At 39.1% G+C, this 18534-nt stretch overlaps 1 protein-coding gene across 1 annotated transcript in view; it reads right to left on the bottom strand.

Annotated features, from left to right (window-relative positions):
* Positions 1-573: 573 nt before the first annotated feature.
* The window catches only part of Znf280c (zinc finger protein 280C), a 38586-nt gene continuing 20625 nt past the window's right edge, over positions 574-18534 (bottom strand). Inside the window, exons 10-15 of the mRNA XM_051141191.1 lie at positions 18342-18488; positions 15933-16064; positions 12675-12982; positions 11295-11432; positions 8788-8850; positions 574-975 (exon numbers count right to left, since the gene is read on the bottom strand). Of these exons, the coding sequence (XP_050997148.1) occupies positions 831-975; positions 8788-8850; positions 11295-11432; positions 12675-12982; positions 15933-16064; positions 18342-18488 (933 nt within the window). The 3' untranslated portion in view covers positions 574-830. The remainder of the gene's footprint in view (positions 976-8787; positions 8851-11294; positions 11433-12674; positions 12983-15932; positions 16065-18341; positions 18489-18534) is intronic.

Here is an 18534-nt window from a genome sequence, read left to right on the forward strand (position 1 = left end):
CAGCATTTGTATGTAATATTCTGGAAGCCAGTACCGCAGAGAAATCAAGGCAAGAAAGACAACACAACCAAAGTTCTTATTCCAGAGCCAACTGGAGAAGGAAAGCACATGCTAAAATATGTTAACCTGACACAGAGATAAGGTGGAAAAAGAATCCACTGCCAGCCTGGCATGGTGGTGCATGCCTTTAATCCCAGCACTTGGGAGGCAGAAGCAGGTCCATCGCTGTGAGTTAAAGGCCACAGAGGTCTACAAATTGAGTCCAGGATAGCCAAGGCTAACACAGAATAATCCTGTCTTGAAAACCCAAAAAACCAAAAGAAGAAGAAGAAAAAGAAGAATCCACTGCCGCCTGAAAGATGACAAGAGCTGACTAATGAGAACTAGTGTTGTGGATCTTAACTGCCATCATGAAAACACTGCAGAACTTTGAACTTGGGAAACTGGATTTATGAAAGCAACTACTGCAGAACTTTGAACTTGGGAAATTCCAACTTGTCTTGCACCAGGTTGCACGAGTTCCATAGAGCAGAGATCTATTTCAACGAGCCGCTTTAAAAACAAAAGGAAAATAGTTTAATTAATTTTTCATTTCTATTAATACATTTAAAAATTTCAACAGTACTAAAATCTATCAAAGTAAACTGTGCTGAATGAAAATTAGACTTACTCTACTCAGAAGTGGATTCAGAAGTTGAGGTTCTCTCAGGAACTGAAATCAGAGAAGGCCTTACGTTTACAAATATAAGACATGAAGACTGAGTATCAATTTAACTTTTAAGAGCTCACACTGTGATAGATCAAAGCTATTGGCCCCATATATCATGAATTCAAAGTAACAGACACTTGTACGTACCATTCTCTATTACAACTTGGCAAGTATGAGTTTTACGTTGATTTAAGTGTTTAGCCATGCGGTCTAAACCAGAAGTATCAGCTAGGAAGTCACATTTAAGGCACACTAGAGTGATGCCCCTATGAAAAGAGATAAGACTAGTAAGACAGAGGATCATATGTGGAAATCCATATATAAATTCAGCAACTATTCCACGTAATAACTCTTACTTTTTATTTTATGTGCCATTACTACCATTTCCCAATTTTGTTATAAATATATTTATTATTATTATTATTATTATTATTATTATTATTATTATTATTATTATTATTATTTTGGTTTTTCAAGACAGGATTTCTCTGTGTAGTCTTGGCTGTCCTGCACTCATTTTGTAGACCAGGCTGGCCTCGAACTCAAAATTCCACCTGCCCCAAGTGCTGGGATAACAAGCGTGCACCACCACGCCCAGCTGCAACTTGTATAACTTGTAGAAGTCATAGCAACTCTATGCCTTAGCTTATCTGCCAAGCAATAAGATAACATTCATTCATTCAAATATATTTTGGCTAAAGACCTTGTTTGTTTGTTTTTTCTTTTTTGAGACAGGTTCTCTCTGTGTAGCCCTGGGTGTCCTGGACTCGCTTTGTAGTCCAGGCTGGCCTCGAACTCACAGAGATCCGCCTGCCTCTGCCTCCCAAGTGCTGGGATTAAAGGCATGCGCCACCACGCCTGAATAATACGTAGAACTGTTTTTCAAACAAACTGAGCAAAAGATCTCTAAATACAGAATATAGGGCTGGAGAGATGGCTCAAAGGTTAAGAGCACTGCCTGTTCTTCCCAAGGCCCTGAGTTCAGTTTCCAGCAACCATATGATGTGTGATCTGATGCCCTCTTCTGGTCTGCAGGTGTACATGCAGGCAGAGCAACATATACATAGTAATAAATAAATCTTAAAAAAAAGAAATATAAATAGTCAAAAAGTCTGAAAAATATTTCAAAATCTCTTTAAGCAACTAAATATAAACCCTAGGATGTTTTCTATACACCAAATTACTAGATATTTTGGATAGAAAAGCAAACAAAAAGCTACAGCTTATAAAGCATATAATCTAGTGTATTTAAGTCAGAACAAAGTTAGTTTATTAACAAAAGATACACATACTTGATATTTTACTTGTGTTTTGATTGCTTTGAGACAGGGTCTTATTTATTAGTCCAGTGGGGCTTTAAACTCAGGATGCTCCTGCCTTGCTTCCCCAGTGCCTGAGCCACCACACCCATCATCACTTCATCATATAAAACACCTTACTTATATAGGTCTACAACCCAGTACTATGCTGGGTGTGGTGGTGCACGTCTTTAATCCCAGCACTCGGGAGGCAGAGGCAGGTGGATCTTTGTGAGTTCGAGGCCAGCCTGGTCTACAAAGAGAGTCCAGGACAGCCAGAGTTAATACACAGAGAAACCCTGTCTCTAAAACACAAAACCAGCCAAGCATGGTGGTGTACGCCTTTAATCCCAGCACTTGGGAGGCAGAGGCAGGCAGATCACTGTGAGTTTGAGGCCAGCCTGGTCTACAAAGCAAGTCCAGGATAGTCAAGGCTGCACAGAGAAAACCTGTCTGTAAAACCCAAAAAACAAACAAACCAAACCAAAACCCAAACCACACCAACCCAGTATTATACCTTATGCTGTTCTGGTCTTACCATCCTGTTTTATATTAAGACTAGGGGCTATACACATAAGAATGTGTTCTTCAATAACCAAAATTGTGTTTTCTCTCCGAAATCACCCTTTATTCAAGGTTTCTTTTATGATACTTCCTTGCTACTGAAGTTCAAATAAAAACAATATTTCAATAGCTACAATATTTAATAATTTAAAATATCATTTATCCTATTTCTTCTAAATAAATGACCTAAACGACCCCAAAAAGACATGTGTTCTAATGATCATTTTTCTAAAGAGGATAGGGTTAGGTTTAGTAACTTGTCTAAGGTCAGCCCCATGTTTGAAACTTAGCCCTTCGATTCCAGAGCCCACTTCTATGCTTTCACTTTCTTTCTTTCCCAGCCCATAGCTTTGTTGTAAGATCCCAATTTTAATTTTTTATTAATTCTTTTACATATACATTATATTATTACACATATATACAATAAACTACCTACAGCAGGAAGAACCACATGAGCAAGAACAGTGCCTGTCATGGCACTATTCTTGAAAATATAAGAAATAGTACAGATCTCAGAGGCGTTTGTACATAAGATTTATTGCAGTACTATTTACAATAGTTCAGCTGTGGAAATAACCTGGGTACCTGTCAAAAGGACTGGATAAAGAAAATGCAAGCAAGCCCTAGAGTCCCAATGGGATGTCCTCCCCTCTGTCCCACTTTCTTGGTAAGAGAAGAATGGGAGAATGGGGAAATAGAAGGATCCAGAGGGTCCTAAAAACCTACAAGAAGAACATTATGATGGGCAGATCTGGGCCCAGGGGTCCTGCTCAAACTATGGCACCAGCCAAGGACAATACAGGCGGTAAACTTTAAACCCCTACCCAGATCTAGCCAATGGACCAGACATTCTCCACAGTTGAGTGGAAAGTGGGATATGACTTTCACACGCACTCTGGTGCCTCATATTTGACCACGTCCCCTTGATGGGGAGACCTGGTGGCACTCAGAGGAAGGATAGCAGGCTACCAAGAAGAGACTTGATACCCTATGAGCATATTCAGGGGGAGGAGGCCCCCCTCAGTCACAGTCATAGGGGAGGGGAGTAAGGGGAAAATGAGAGGGAGGGAAGAATGGGGAGATACAAGGGATGGGATAACAATTGAGATGTAATATGTATAAATTAATAAAATATATTAAAAAAGAAAATGCAAGAAAAAAAGAAATATTACAAACATGTAAAAAGTGGCTGAATGGTCAAACAAATGTACTCTGAGCAGAAAATTCTTTCTACATGGGTGTGTTTGTTAACTGCATATGGAACAAGTTGATGGCTTTGATATGAGCATAAGGCTAGCATGCATGGAAGAAATAAAGAGGAGATGATCACTTAATAGCAAAAGTTGCAAAAATACTCAGTCTCTCCATGGCTATCTCAAATTACACTGTAAGTTTCAACTTAAACATTTCCTCTTCATAGATGCAACTCCCAGTCCTGCAGACTACTTTCTAGTTTTTTTTTTTATTCTTTCTTCCTCTTTTTTTTTCAAGACAGGATAGACTACTTTCTCACTGTTGCTTGTACCTTTGACGCCCTGCTTGCCTTCATTCCTGTTACTCTCATCATATCTAAAATTACTGGCAACAAACACACTTGCAATCTGTATTATTCTCCATGCAAAAAGAGGCTTAGAGGATTTATTAAATTTTAAAATTTTTACATATATATATTTATATCATTACACATATATACAATAAACTACCTACAGCAAGAAGGACCATGAAACAATCAGGAATTATATAAATGTTACATTTATCGTGTTTTGGCTGTTTGTATTTGGCAATCTTGAAGAAAACATCTTTCCTTTCTTGGTGAGTCTAAAATTCTGAATGTAAATCAATATCTATCATATCTCTATCAACTTAAAACATCTATCTAGACCTAAAACATATAATTTGTTATTCAAGACAGGGTTTTTCTGTGTAGCCCTGACTATCTTGAGCTCGCTTTGTAGACCAGGCTGGCCTCGAACTCACAGTGATCTGCCTGCCTCTGCCTCCCAAGTGCTGGGATTAAAGGTGTGTGCCACCACCACCTGTCTAAAACATCTTTTTTTATTCAATTAGTTTATTCAGATTACATCTCAATTGTTATCCCCTCACTCGTATCCTCCCATTCCTCCCTCCCTCCCTCTTTCACCATATTCCCCACCCCTACGTCTGTGACAGAAGGGGACCTCCTCCCCCACCATACGGTCATAGGCTATCCAGTCTCATCTTGGTAGCCTGCTTATTCTTTCTCTGAGTGCCACCAGGCCTCCCGACTGAGGGGAAATGGTCAAATATGAGGCACCAGAGTTCATGTCAGAGTCAGTTCCCGCTCTCTACACAACTGTGGAGAATGTCCTGTCCATTGGCTAGATCTGGATAGGGGGTCTAGGTTTATTGCATGCATTGTCCTTGGTTGGTACAGTAGTTTGAGCAGAACTCCTGGATCCAGATCCACCAGCCTTGATGGCCTTCTTGTAGGTTTCTAAGACGCTGTGGATCCTTCTATTTCCCCATGCTCCCATACTTATTCTACCGAGACTCCCAATACTAAAAACATCTTAACCCCTAAACAACTAAGCTTCATTGTATAAATAAGCTACCTGGTCTTCAACTCCATCAGAGACTTGAGAAGGAATAAACTTGATTACCTGAGTATGCCGGGAGTGCAGGTTAGTAGCTTTCCAAATGAGAAGATGACAGAAACAGTTTGCTACCTGAACAGTCACCCAAAACTCTCTATAACGTTGGAGCATCTTCTTCAGCCTTCTGACCCAATAGATCTGACAGACATATTTGTGAGGCAGGAACTATTGAGGACTTGCTTACCCTGTCTTGGCAGAGTTTGGCCGTCGACTCTGCCTGCATCCAAGCTTGCCCATTTTTAGGCAGAATTCTGTTTGTGGCAGAAACGACATTTTGCCCAGTGGCTTGTTTGCCACATTTGAAGCCATCTCCATAAGGAGGTTCTTTGATGCTCATCATCCTCTTTGAGGTAGGCTGGGTGTTGCCAGGAGTTAACCTGTCTCATTGTAAATGTATCTTTGAAATAATAAAAACATCTTTAAATGCCATATTCTGTATGTCTCTGAGGTTTTTGAGGACCTTCCTAATTTTAATTCTTAACAATGAGTTTAAAAAAAAAATCTTTATTTTTATTTCATGGGCATTGGTGTTCTGCCAGCATGTCGTCTGTGTGAGAGTGTTAAATTGCCTGGAACTGGAGTTACAGCTAAGTGTGAATTGCTATGTGGGTACTGGGAATTAAACCCAGGTCTTCTGGAAGAGCAGCCAGTGCTTTTAACTGCTGAGCCACTTCTCCTGCCCCTCTGTTCTTTCTTTTTGGCTTTAAAACTGATTTATTATTTTATTTCTTGTGTATGAGTGTTTTTGCCCACATGTATGTACCTGTACTACATACATGCTGGTGCCCATGGAAGTTGGAACATTGGGTTCCCCTGAAACTGGCAGTTTGGATGATTATGTGCCATCATGTGGGTTGTGGGAACTGAACCTAGATCCTCTGCAAGAGCAAACAAATAAGTAATCTTAACCACTTCACCATCTCTCTAGGCCCTGTCTACTTCATTAACTACTTTGTGGCTTATGAAGCTACAACTCACCATGTATACTCCTCGAAACTGATCTTCCTTCCATACCCTTAATTCCACCCAAAGCATCTGTGCTTTTCTCAATGTCTTTCAAAGGAAAATTAATTCTTAATTCCTTATAACCATCTTTTGGATTTAAAAAACTTTGTATCTAAGTTAAAAATTAGCTCTCTGTATTTCAATTCGTGCCTTCTTCTTCTTCTTCATCTTTTTATTTTTTTTTTTGTTTTTCGAGACAGGGTTTCTCTGTGTAGTCTTGGCTGTCCTGGACTTACTTTGTAGACCACGCTGGCCTTGAACTCACAGCAATCCACCTGCTTCTGCCTCCCAAGTGCTTGGACTAAAGGCATGTGCCATCACACCTGAATTTATGCATCTTTTAAGTAGAAACCTCTATCTTTTCTGAAATAACTCACTGTACCTATGATAGATTTTATGATATTATTGTATTTAATTATGCTCATCTCTTTATATCCTCCCAATAAATAGTACATTTTTTTGAGTCAGGGCCTCACTATGTAGCCCTAGCTGTCCTGGAACTCACTATGCAGACCAAGTTGGCCTCGAATTCACAGAGATGCATCTGCCTTTGCCTCCCAAGTGCTGGGACTGAAGGTGTGTGCCACCACACCCATCTTAAATTATACCTTCTTGAAATTGTTACCAAACCTTCTTCATCACTGTGTGCAGGACCTGATACTTTTTTTCTTTTTTCTTTTTTCTTTTTGGTTTTTTGACATAGGGTCTCTCTGTGTTCTGGAGTAGCTTTATAGACCAGGCTAGCCTCGAACTCACAGCGATCCACTTGCCTCTGCCTCTCGAATGCTGGGATTAAAGGCGTGTACCACCACACCCAGCTTTTAGGACCTGATACTTTTCTGTTACACATGGTAGACGAACAATAAATAGGTAAAGAATAAACAAGTCAATATAAAATATTAGAGAAAACATCCATTTTCTATTACTTATAAGTGCTTCTGGTAAAGGCACTACCTAACGTACTTTTTTTTCCTAATTCTTGACTCAGTCATGTTTTAATAGTAATTATGTTTGTTATCATTCTTGTTAATGTTATTTTGAGGCAGGCAACAGGCTGTCTTGGAACTTGTTATGTAGATTAGGCATGCCTCGAGCTCACTATCTTCTTAGTCTCCCTAGTGCTGGGGTCATATATATTTTAATATTTTATTTTGATTATGTTCATGAGCAGAATATATACACACATGTATGCATTGCCTGAAGAGTCCAGAGGATCCCTGGAGCTGGAGTTACAGGCTTTTGTTATGATATGCCTGACAGGTGGAGAGTAAATTCTCATCATCCGCAAGTACTCTTTTTTTGTTTTCTTTTCTTTTTTGAGACAGGGTTTCTCCGTGTAGCCTTGGCTGTCCTGGACTCGCTTTGTAGACTAGGCTGGCCTTGAACTCACAGCGAGCTGCCTGCCTCTGCCTCCCCAGTGCTGGGATTAAAGGCGTGCGTCACCATGCCCAGCCTCCACAAGTACTCTTATGTCATGACCCTCTCCAGTTCTCATGCGCACGCGCACACACACACATTTTTTGAGACAAGGTTATTCTCTGTACTCTTGGCTGTCCTGGACTCATTTTGTAGACCAGGCTAGCCTCTAACTCACAGAGATCTGCCTGCCTCTGCCTCCCTGTGTGCTGGGATAACAGGCATGCGCCACCACATCCAGCTTGAAAAAAAAATATATATATATATTTTAATGTCATCAAACTTTCTTTTATGAGGCACTGACTTAATACCACGGATCTATCTATCTACCTCTATATATATAGTTTTAATACATATTAATACTTAACTAAGTGCCTATTATGTGCCAGGTGCAATTCAACAACTGTCTAAATGAGTAAGATAATTACAAAAAGAAAATGGAATAAAAAAAGTCAGAAGAATGTAAAAAACTGCACAATATGTAGTTGAGTAGTTGATTCTGAAAAAAATATGTGTAACATAACAAAAGCCAATGCCTTTAGAAACAGTGACCAAAACCTCTTTCTGTATAGTAAGAAAGTTGTATATCTTTTTTCTCCATAAAGAGCACAAGTGGCTAGAAAGATGGCTTGGTTAAGAGCACTAGCTGCTCTTCCAGAGGATCCAACTTGGATTCCCAGGACCCACATGATGGCTTTAAACTCTCTGTAACTCCTGTTTCAGGGGAATCCAATGCCCTCTTCTGGCTTCCATGAGCACCATGCATGCATGTGGTGCTCAGACACCTATCTATACAGGCAAGACACACATATACACATAATAAAATAATTTTAAAATGAAAGCTGAGATTTATAAACAGTACATATTAATTTAAAATATTACAGCATCTTAATAAACTTACTCCCCATTAAATATTGCTAGAGGCTTTTTTTCCATTTTACAATGTAAATGCATGAAAATTTCAACTCAATATCTGGTACCACTGAAACAGAAGCTAGTCATATGATAGGCTGTGCCTTCATTTGTTCTAAGAATGTAACAAACATAACTCTACAATGCCCACTGGCAATCATTTAGATTTCAAATTAGGTATACCAACACCTGGTTAAGAGTGTAATTACAACTTTTAAACACAAAGAACAGAAAAAGATCAAGTAATTACCTGAGAGCTCGTGAACGCTTCTTAAAAATATGAAACCGTTTATGTGGGTAGTCATTATGAGAGCTGATAGATAAAGAGTCAAACAAGATTTTATTACTTTAGTATCCAGTAAGTCAGATTAATTTTATGAGCATGTTTTCAAGTCTGTGCTTGATTTCTTAAATTTGAATAGACATAACTAGTGACATAAACAATGAGATTATATTGATCACTGGTATGGTCTGTGCAAGTACCCACCCAGTAATATGTTAAAATCAAAACCTCCCTCTCTCCTCAATCAATGTATGGCATTAAGAGATAGCTTCTGGGAAATAACTAGGTCACAAAAGCAGAATCCTTACCCATAGGATATGTATCCCTTATATAAAGAGACCCAAGAGAGCTGCTTGGCCCCTCTATTGTACAACATAGTGAGAAGGTGCTGCGAGGGATGGGCTCTTGCCAAAACCCTTGTTCTTGCTGGCACTTCTTTTGTTTTGTTTTGTTTTTCATTCCATTTCTTTCCTTTTCTTTCTCTTTACTCTTTTATTTATTTCTATTTTATCAGTGTTTTGGCTGCATGTGTGTGTCTGTGCACCACCTGCATGACTAGTTAGTGACCACGAAGGCCAGAAGAGAATATCAGTTATAGATAACTGTGGGCCTCCATGTGGGTGCTGGGTCCCTAACTCTAGTTTTCGGAAAGATCAAGTGCTCTTAACCACTGAGCCATCTCTCCAGCTAAAACACGTATTTCTTACAAATATAAGCTGAAATTAAAGATCATAAATTAGAGCTGATTGAATACATCGTGGTTTAGTAGTCTAAAAATAGGATAGAAAACAAAATGGAGAAAAGAGCTAACTATGACTGAAAATGCAAAGTGTTTAAGACAAAATAAAGTAGCACTCAAAACAGATAACACTGACTAAAAAAAGAAAAAGAAAAAGAAAAGAAAGCAGGAAAGAAGGACTGCAGAGAAGGCTCAGAGGTTAAGAGCACTGGCTGCTCTTCCAAAGTCCTGAGTTCAATTCCCAGCAACCACATGGTGGCTCACAACCATCTATAATGAGATCTGGTGCCCTCTTCTGGCATGCAGGTGTACATGCAGGCAGAACATTGCACACTTAATAAATAAATATCTTTTAAAAAAAGAAAGGAGCCGGGCGTGGTGGCGCATGCCTTTAATCCCAGCACTTGGGAGGCAGAGGCAGGTGGATCTCTATGAGTCTGAGGTCAGCCTGGTCTACAAAGTGAGTCCAGGACAGCCAAGGCTACACAGAGAAACCCTGTCTCAGGAAAAAAAAAAGAGGAGGAAACAAGGAAGGGTCAAGGGCCCCAAAGCTACGTTAGTAAGTAACTGAAACAAATATCTTTTTTTATACAGTGCTCTGCCTGCATGTACACTTGCACATCAGAACTCATAGATGGTTGTGAGCCATCATGTGGTTGCTGGAAATTGAATTCAGGACCTTTGGAAGAGCAGCCAGTGCTTTTAACCTCTGAGCCAGTACTCTTTTTTTTCCAGACAAGGTTTCTCTGTGTAGCCTTGGCTGGCCTAGACTTGCTTTGTAGAAAAGGCTGGCCTCAAACTCACAGTGATCTACCTGCCTCTGCCTCCCGAGTGCTGGGATTAAAGGCGTGTGCCACCATGCCTGGCTGAGTCAGCACTCTTAACCTCTGAGCCATCTCTCCAGCTCTGAAATAAATTTCTTATAGAATGAGGTAAGATGTCAAAAGTGTGTATGACATGTTAGCACTAAAGTTTAAGTACCATGAGGCCAGACTGATAACCAAGGGAAGAAAAAAGCCAAATTCATCAAAATATATGGCTACGCCCTTCAAAGAGTTTATTTGTTTTGCTTTTTGCTTGTTTTTGAGATTATTATATTATGAAAGATCTGTTATTTTCAGTATACAGCAGGCAAAATATTAATACACATAAAAGTCTTTAAAGATGCATTTAGTTAATAAAGTCATTCTAATTTTTAAAATTTAACTGTTTTATAATTTGTGTCCCATTGGTTTTTATAAATTATTACATTTGAAAACATGCAAAGAACATCCTATATAGTCTCTATTTCTAGATGCATACTTTCACAATGAGACATACTTGCTTGTAATAGGATGATTTTGTTTTTAAAACAAACAAACAAACAAACAAACAAACAAACACTCTGTGAGTTCAGGGCCAGCCTGGTCTACAAAGTGAGTCAAGGACAGGACAGACAGACAAACAAACAACAAATAAACTCCTTGAAGAATAGTAATTTTTCATTCAGGGTCTCATGAAGTTCAGGTTAGCTTTAAACTTAATATATAGCTGGATATAAGCCTGAACTCTGATCCTTTTTCCTCTACCTCTCATGCACTGGAATTACAGGCATAAGTCATCAAGTCTGGATGGCACTTTTTAGTGCTGGAGATTGAACCTAGTACTTTACACACACTAGGGAATGGTATACCAGAAAGCTAGACCCACAGCCCCAAAAAGTAATTTTGACTGGCACCTTACATGTTCAACTTACCTCATATGATTTGTAAAGGCTTTGTTACAGTTAGTGGTGTACTTGCAAAAATCACAATTTATAAATGTAGCGAAGTGGCTTGAAAAATCTTTTACTTTGCAATGGCACTCAATGCATGTGTGAATTCCCTGGTGACATCTTATGGAGAAAGAAAAAATAACAAGGATGTCATATAATAAAAAAAATAAGGAAACACTTATTAACAATTGAAATGAAGACGCTTAAGATTATGAAACAGATACTTAAAATTTTAAAATTTGCTTTAAAGCAATAAGCTAAAATTAGCGCAAAAAGTCTAACACATGTAAATATTGTGAGAGTGGCCAAGCAATGTGTGGTCTAGTTTGAGGCCCAAGCAATGAAAAGAAGGCCATGCCCAACAGCTGCCTGGGTGGCCAAGAACCAGACATTGGATGGCTCAGAGATCTAGGGAAGAATCAAACTTCACTAAAACAAAACTTAATGAAATAATTCCTAATGATTTTCTGCTATACTCTTAGATGGGTGTCTAGTACAACCATCATCAGAGAAGCTTCCTCCTGCAGCTGATGAGAGCAGATGCAGAGACCCACACCTAAACATTAGGTGGAACTCAGGACAACCCTTCGGAAGAGGGGAAGGAAGGGTTGTAGGAGCCAGAGGGATACAGGACACCAGAACACAACTAAGCAGAGCTCATAGGCGCTTACAGAGATTGACATGGCAATCACAGAACTTGCCTGGATCTGCACCAGGTCCTCTGCATAAATGCTGTGGTTGTTTAGCTTTGAGTGTTTGTGAGACTACTAACTGTGGGAGTGGGGGCTGTCTCTGGAACTTGTGCTTGCTCTTGGGATCCTTTTCCTCCTACTGGGTTGCCTTGTCCAGCCTTGATATGAGGGTTTGTGCCTAGTCTTACTGCATCCTATTATGCCATGTTCAGTTGCTATCACTGGGAAGCCTCCTTTTTTCTAAAGATCTGGGGTGGTGGGGGTAGGGGGAGGGAACTGGGAAACTATATGAGAGAATAAAAAAGGATTATCAAATAGATATTTAAAATTTGAAAATTTGCTTTGAAGCAATAAGCTAAACCAAGTGCATAAAGTCTAACACATGTAAATATCTTCCTAGAATAAAAATATTAAATTAAGCAATTTATTTTCATATGGTAAAAATACAATGTTTAAAATTAGTGTAAAAGATTAAAATCACAGAATAAACACAGCAGTTCCAATTCTGCTCACAGCTGTAAAAAGTACCATTTTATTATCCACTTAGTCTTCGTAATAGAAGAATAATTGTCCTGTAAGTGTGTAAGAAGGGTCTGTGACATGGTAAGTCATTAAAATGAACATTTAACTATTGAGATTTAGTATCACATAGAATGAATAAAGACAGTACCTTAAGTTCTTCAAATCTATACTGAATTTGTTTTTCCTGATGCGCTGTCTCCTTTGCTTGTAGGAGGGCTTGGCTTTGGATTTAGTTGTACGTGTACTTGGCTTACTTGAATTGGGTTTACCAGCTGTGGTTAAATTTGTCTGAGGCTTACGTATCTTAACTTTATTTGTAAGTACTTTTGAGCTATTCTTAGTAGTTGTACTTTTAGGCTTTGGAGCTGAGACCTCAAGAGAAGTGCTCAGAATAGAAGTAGAAGGTGGGCTTGAGGATCTTGATTGCGCAGATCCAAGTGAAGCTTGAATAGTAACCTATGCAAACAAAAGCAGTATATATTTTTAAAAGATTATTACAGTGGGTATTAAAAACATTGCCTGTGCTGGGCATGGTGGCACACACCTATAATCCCAGGCAGAGGCAGGTGGATCGCTGTGAGTTTGAGGCCAGCCTGGTCTACAAAGTGAGTCCAGGACAGCCAAGGCTACACAGAAAAACCCTGTCTCAAAAAACCAAAACCAACCAACCAACCAACCCACCCCACAAAACCATTGCCCATAAGGCCTTACATTCAATTATGTATTATGTGTGTGGGAGCACACATGTGTGCATGTGGGAGCCTGGAGTTTGACATCAGGCTCTCTTTCTCAATCACTCTCCAGCTTAATCCTGAAGCAAGGTCTCTCACTTGACCACAGAGCCTGCTGATTTGGCTCATCGAGCTAACTAGCTTTCACCAGGAATCTCCTGGCTCTGCCTCTCACATTCTGGGGCTGCAGTTGGGCTACCATGCTTATCCAATTTTTTAATGGGGATGCTAGGTATCTAAAACTTCAACCTTCCCATTTGTACAAGTATTTTACCCACTGAGCCATCTCTCCAGCCCTACACTCTTATATTTATGATCAAAGGTTTTGTTTTACAGAAGTGCCAAAACAAGTCAACATTTAAACAGTGCTGTAAAAATTGACATCCACAGATAGAAGGGTAAGTAGAAACTCCACTTCATATGAACATAAACAATTGATTCAACATGTATCAAGGACAAAATCACAAGTGTTAAAATTATAAAAAAAACTCAGCTGGGTGGTAGTGGCGCACGCCTTTAATCCCAGCACTGGGGAGGCAGAGGCAGGCAGATCAATGTGAGTTTGAGGCCAGCCTGGTCTACAAAGTGAGTCCAGGACAGCCATGGCTACACAGAGAAACCCTGTCTCAAAAAACAGAACAAAACAAAACAAAATTATAAAAAAACTCTCAGAAAAAAATAAATTCTCATACCATGAGGGTTAGGCAATGACTCCTACTTTTTTTTTGACAGAGAGAGAGAGAGAGAGAGAGAGAGAGAGAGAGAGAGAGAGAGAGAGAGAGAGAAAGAGAGAGAGAGAGGCTGACTTTCTTGACTTTCTTTCTTTTTTCAAGACAGGGTTTCTGTGTAGCCTTGGCTGTCCTAGACTCCCTTTGTAGACTAGGCTGGCCTTGAACTCACAGAGATCTGCCTACTTCTGCCTCCCGAGTGCTGGGATTAAAGGCATGTGCCACCATGTCCGGCCGAGACTGACTTTCTATACAGCCTTGGCTATGCTCAAATTCACTATATAGACCAGGCTGGCCTCAAACTCACAGATATCCACCTCTGCCTCCCAAGTGTTCAGGTTAAAGGGACCACCATACCTTAAGGCAATGACCTCTTAACTATGTCATCCAAAGCAGTCCGCAATCTACTCCTAGGTATGTTCCCAAGAAAAGTTAAAACATATGCTTGCATAAAAACATTTTTACAGCCAGCCAGTGGTGGCGCACGCCTTTGATCCCAGCACTCGGAGGCAGAGGCAGGCAGATTGCTGTGAGTTCGAGGCCAGCCTGGTCTACAAAGCAAGTCCAGGATAGTCTAGGCTACACAGAGAAACCCTGTCTCAGAAAACCAAAACAACAACAACAACAAAAACCCCACAAACACCAAAAACACTCTTACAAAAATATTTACAGAATCATCACAACAGCCTAAAAACATCCAATGGCACCAACTGATGAATGAAGATATATACACAATGGAATAGTGTTCAGCCATGAAATAAATGAAACACTGAAGCATGCGACAAGATAGATGAACCTATGAACCATTACAGGAAATAAAATAAATCCTCAAAGACTATATGTTATATGATTTCATATGAAATATTCAAAATGGGAAAATTCATAAAGAGATTAAAGCTTGCATCAAGTCACTTGTTAAAGGATATAAAGTTCCTTTTACTGGTAACATAAATGGTCTCAAATTGTATAAGATGATGTTTTCAAAACTCAGTGAGTACGTAAATCAAACTACTGAACCAAACACTTTGAATGGAAAAAAAATGTTGGGTACATGAATTGTATTCTAAATAAGCTGTTATAAAAATCAGGATAATTCAAAAGGTCAAATATCATGATTTAAAATAGTAAACATAAAATGGAATCAGATACATTTTCCATTTATTCTATTTTTTGCAGCTTTTGTGTGCATATACGTGTGCTTTCTATAGTGTACATATAGAGGTCAAAGAATAACACTGGAATTGAGTCCCTTTATCTTTATATGGATTCCAGGAATTGAACTTGGGTAATCAGACTTGCATTGTTTGGTGGCAAGTACCTTCATCCACTGGCCCAGTTCCCCATTTATTTTAAATGATCCTGTGCCTATTTGTTGCAAACACACACACACACACACACACACACACACACACACACACACAGAGTAATAAAACTTTAACTTCTTTTTTCTTTTTCTCTTTTTGGTTTTTTAGGACAGGGTTTCTCTGTGCAGCTCTGGCTGTCACAGAACTCACTCTGTAGACCAGGCTGGCCTCAAACTCACAGAGATCCGCCTGCCTCTGCCTGCCTTAGTTGTGGGATTAAAGGCGTGCGCCACCACCGACTGGCAACATTAACTTAACACACAGCACACACATATTAGAACTAATAAAATCTTACCTTTAGTTCTTACTAAAAATAAGGACAGATCTTATATTATATTCAATAGATAAGGCCAGGCAGGGGTTTCTCCTCCCTCTCTCCTTACTTCTCATTCTTTCTTTTCTGAGTCTGAATCATGTGGTTCTGGCTGTTCTGGAACTCACTATGTAGATCAGGTGTCTTCAAACTCAGAGATCCACCTGCCCCTGCCCCTGTGTGCTATGATTAAAGGTGTACACCCTACCATACCTAGTCCGGGAGAGTAAATCAGACAAAATGCTAAACTACAACATATTTAATACTCACTTTTGTTCCAGGAGACAATCCTTCGAGGTCTTTAGGCTTTATAAATGTACGATGTTCTATCTTATGTTCTGTTTTCTCCTTGCAGGTCAAAAACTGTAGTCTGCATTTTGGGCAACGATGAATTCCTTTTTTCTGTTTATAAAAAATTAGAAATAATGTTAAAATATGTTTTCTTTTCTGAGAAAAAGGTCTCACTACGCGGCCCCAGCTGCCCTCGAACACTATGCCTATGGTACACTTGGTTGGTACCTTGTAATCCTCCTGTTTCAGCCTCCTAAGTGCTAGGATTATAGGTGAGCACCATCATGTTCTTGAGACACTAACAACTACCTACCACAGACCCCGAGACCTGAAACTACTCTTTGATTAAAATCTCTATAATTTTTAAAAAGCCACTATTTTGCCATCTCCCATCATACATAATGCCATAATATTCTTTCTTTTTCTTTTGGTGCTAGGAACCATACTCAGGCCCTTATGCTACCACTGGGATATACTACCCATTGGTTTGTTTGTTTTTGAAGTACTAGAGATGAATTTCAGGTTTTCATGTAAATTAGGCAAGTGCTTTATTTCATCTGCTTTGATATAAAGTACCCAGCATGGAATTATCAACTAGAATCTACACCTATTATGGTGCAAAAACTCATTTGATTATCAATTTGATGTATAAACTATTTAAACAGGTGAGATTTTAAAAATGAATTATAAGCCAGGAAGGTATCGGTGAAATCGAGGCCAGACTGATCTACAAAGCAAGTCCAGGACAGCCAAGGCTACACAGAGAGACAAAACCCTCATAAATGGGATAGTGGCCTTATAAAGGGGTCTTGTGCCCCTTCTGCCATGTAAGATCATGGTGACAACATGGGCATCTGTGAATGAGGAACCAGGCCCTTGCCAGACCCAATTCTGTTGGTGCTGTGATTTCAGAATTTTCAGCCTCTAGAACTGTGAGAAATAAATATTTAGTATTATTTGAGCCATCCAACTTATGAGTGTGTTATAAATGCCTGTATAGGCTAAGAGAGTACTCATGGTATATCAATGTCCTCCGTGACTACTCTCAGGTTTGCTGATTCAGTAGAATTATTTCTGAGACTCAGAACCTTCTATACTCACAGTTTTGTTTATTACCGTGAAAAGATAAAGAAAAAAGATTGAAGATAAGGAACACTGGGTAGATTCTGGAGGATACCAGGCACCTTCTAAAGCACTCTCTTATCAAACAGAGTTGATATTAACTCACCCCAAACTAACTACTAAAAATAGAAATGAAACTGTCTAGGGGAACAAAGGGACTAAGAGTAGGGATACAGATGAGAAAGAGGAAGATAGTGGAGATATGTTCAAAGAATACTGTAGACTTGCATGAAAATAACTTGATGTAGCTGGGCAGTGGTGGCACATGCCTTTAATCCCAGCACTGGGGAGGCAGAGGCAGGCAGATCGCTGTGAGTTCAAGGCCAGCCAAAGGTAACACAGAGTGAGACCCTGTCTCGAAAAACCAAAAAACAAAACAAAGCAAAAATCAACAAAAACAAAAAACAAGACAAACCAAACCAAACAAACAAAAAAACCAGTAAGTTAATTTCATGACTATTTAATGACTGAAATAGTCAAAGCCATGTAGTCAATAAAGCTTAGCCAATCAGTGAGGAGGCAAAATTTTAGCACATGTTCAATAGATCATGTTCGATGCTCTTTCAAGCAAATAATAGGTTCACAGTTTCATCAAAGTTTTCAGCCAAAGGCCAGGGTAATGGTTTCAGAAAAAGACTAGGAGAACACAAAATCAGAACTCAAGAAAAATGTGTAAGCACACATACTAGTACCTTCGAAATTATGTAGTACAACTAGCAAATTTCACATAGGAAGCAAGTTACTATTTACAATTCCCTGATGGAGTTTACAAATCTGGTAATAAGAGTCACAGCTGTTTCCTCTTTCAGCAGCTACTACTAGAAATGATGACAAGTACTTGTCTTCTAACAATAACAGACTAGGCAGTGGTAAGGATCACTGAAGAGAAAGGAAAGCAAAAAGGTTATGTCTTTAATCAGTTTAAATGCCTTCCTTTGCTCTTCAAAATTACAGAAGATCAAAATTTCTACCAATCATGGATGCCAAAATATGCAGCTTATACATTCCACTCCTTTACCCCTTTCCCTCTATTCTGTGACTTGTATTTCTAATGACACATTTTAGAAAGTTCACTGGTTATGGACCTCATTATTATCTGAATGTAGGGGCGGGGGGGGAAAGGAGATGTTTCATAAGTCAATAATTGTTAGTTAAGCATGTTATTTTGAACAACTTTGCTTTCTGTCTGGAATAAATTTAATTAATGTTCTAAGTAGGTATATCTTTTCAATAAAACCATATGATGAAATAAAGTGTAAATCTCACCTGATGTCTCATGTAATGATTCATATAAGGTGTTGCCATTCTACTGACTTTGAGGCAAAATGGACATAGCAAGTTTTTAGTGTTTTCATGAGATGATCTAAAGTGACTTTCAACATCAGAAAATATTGATGATCTAAACTGGCAAACCTAGAAATACAAACAAAGTTAAGTTCAACCTGAAATTTTATAACAT

Source organism: Acomys russatus, chromosome X, assembly GCF_903995435.1.
Source record: "Acomys russatus chromosome X, mAcoRus1.1, whole genome shotgun sequence".
Classification (NCBI taxonomy): Eukaryota; Metazoa; Chordata; class Mammalia; order Rodentia; family Muridae; genus Acomys; species Acomys russatus.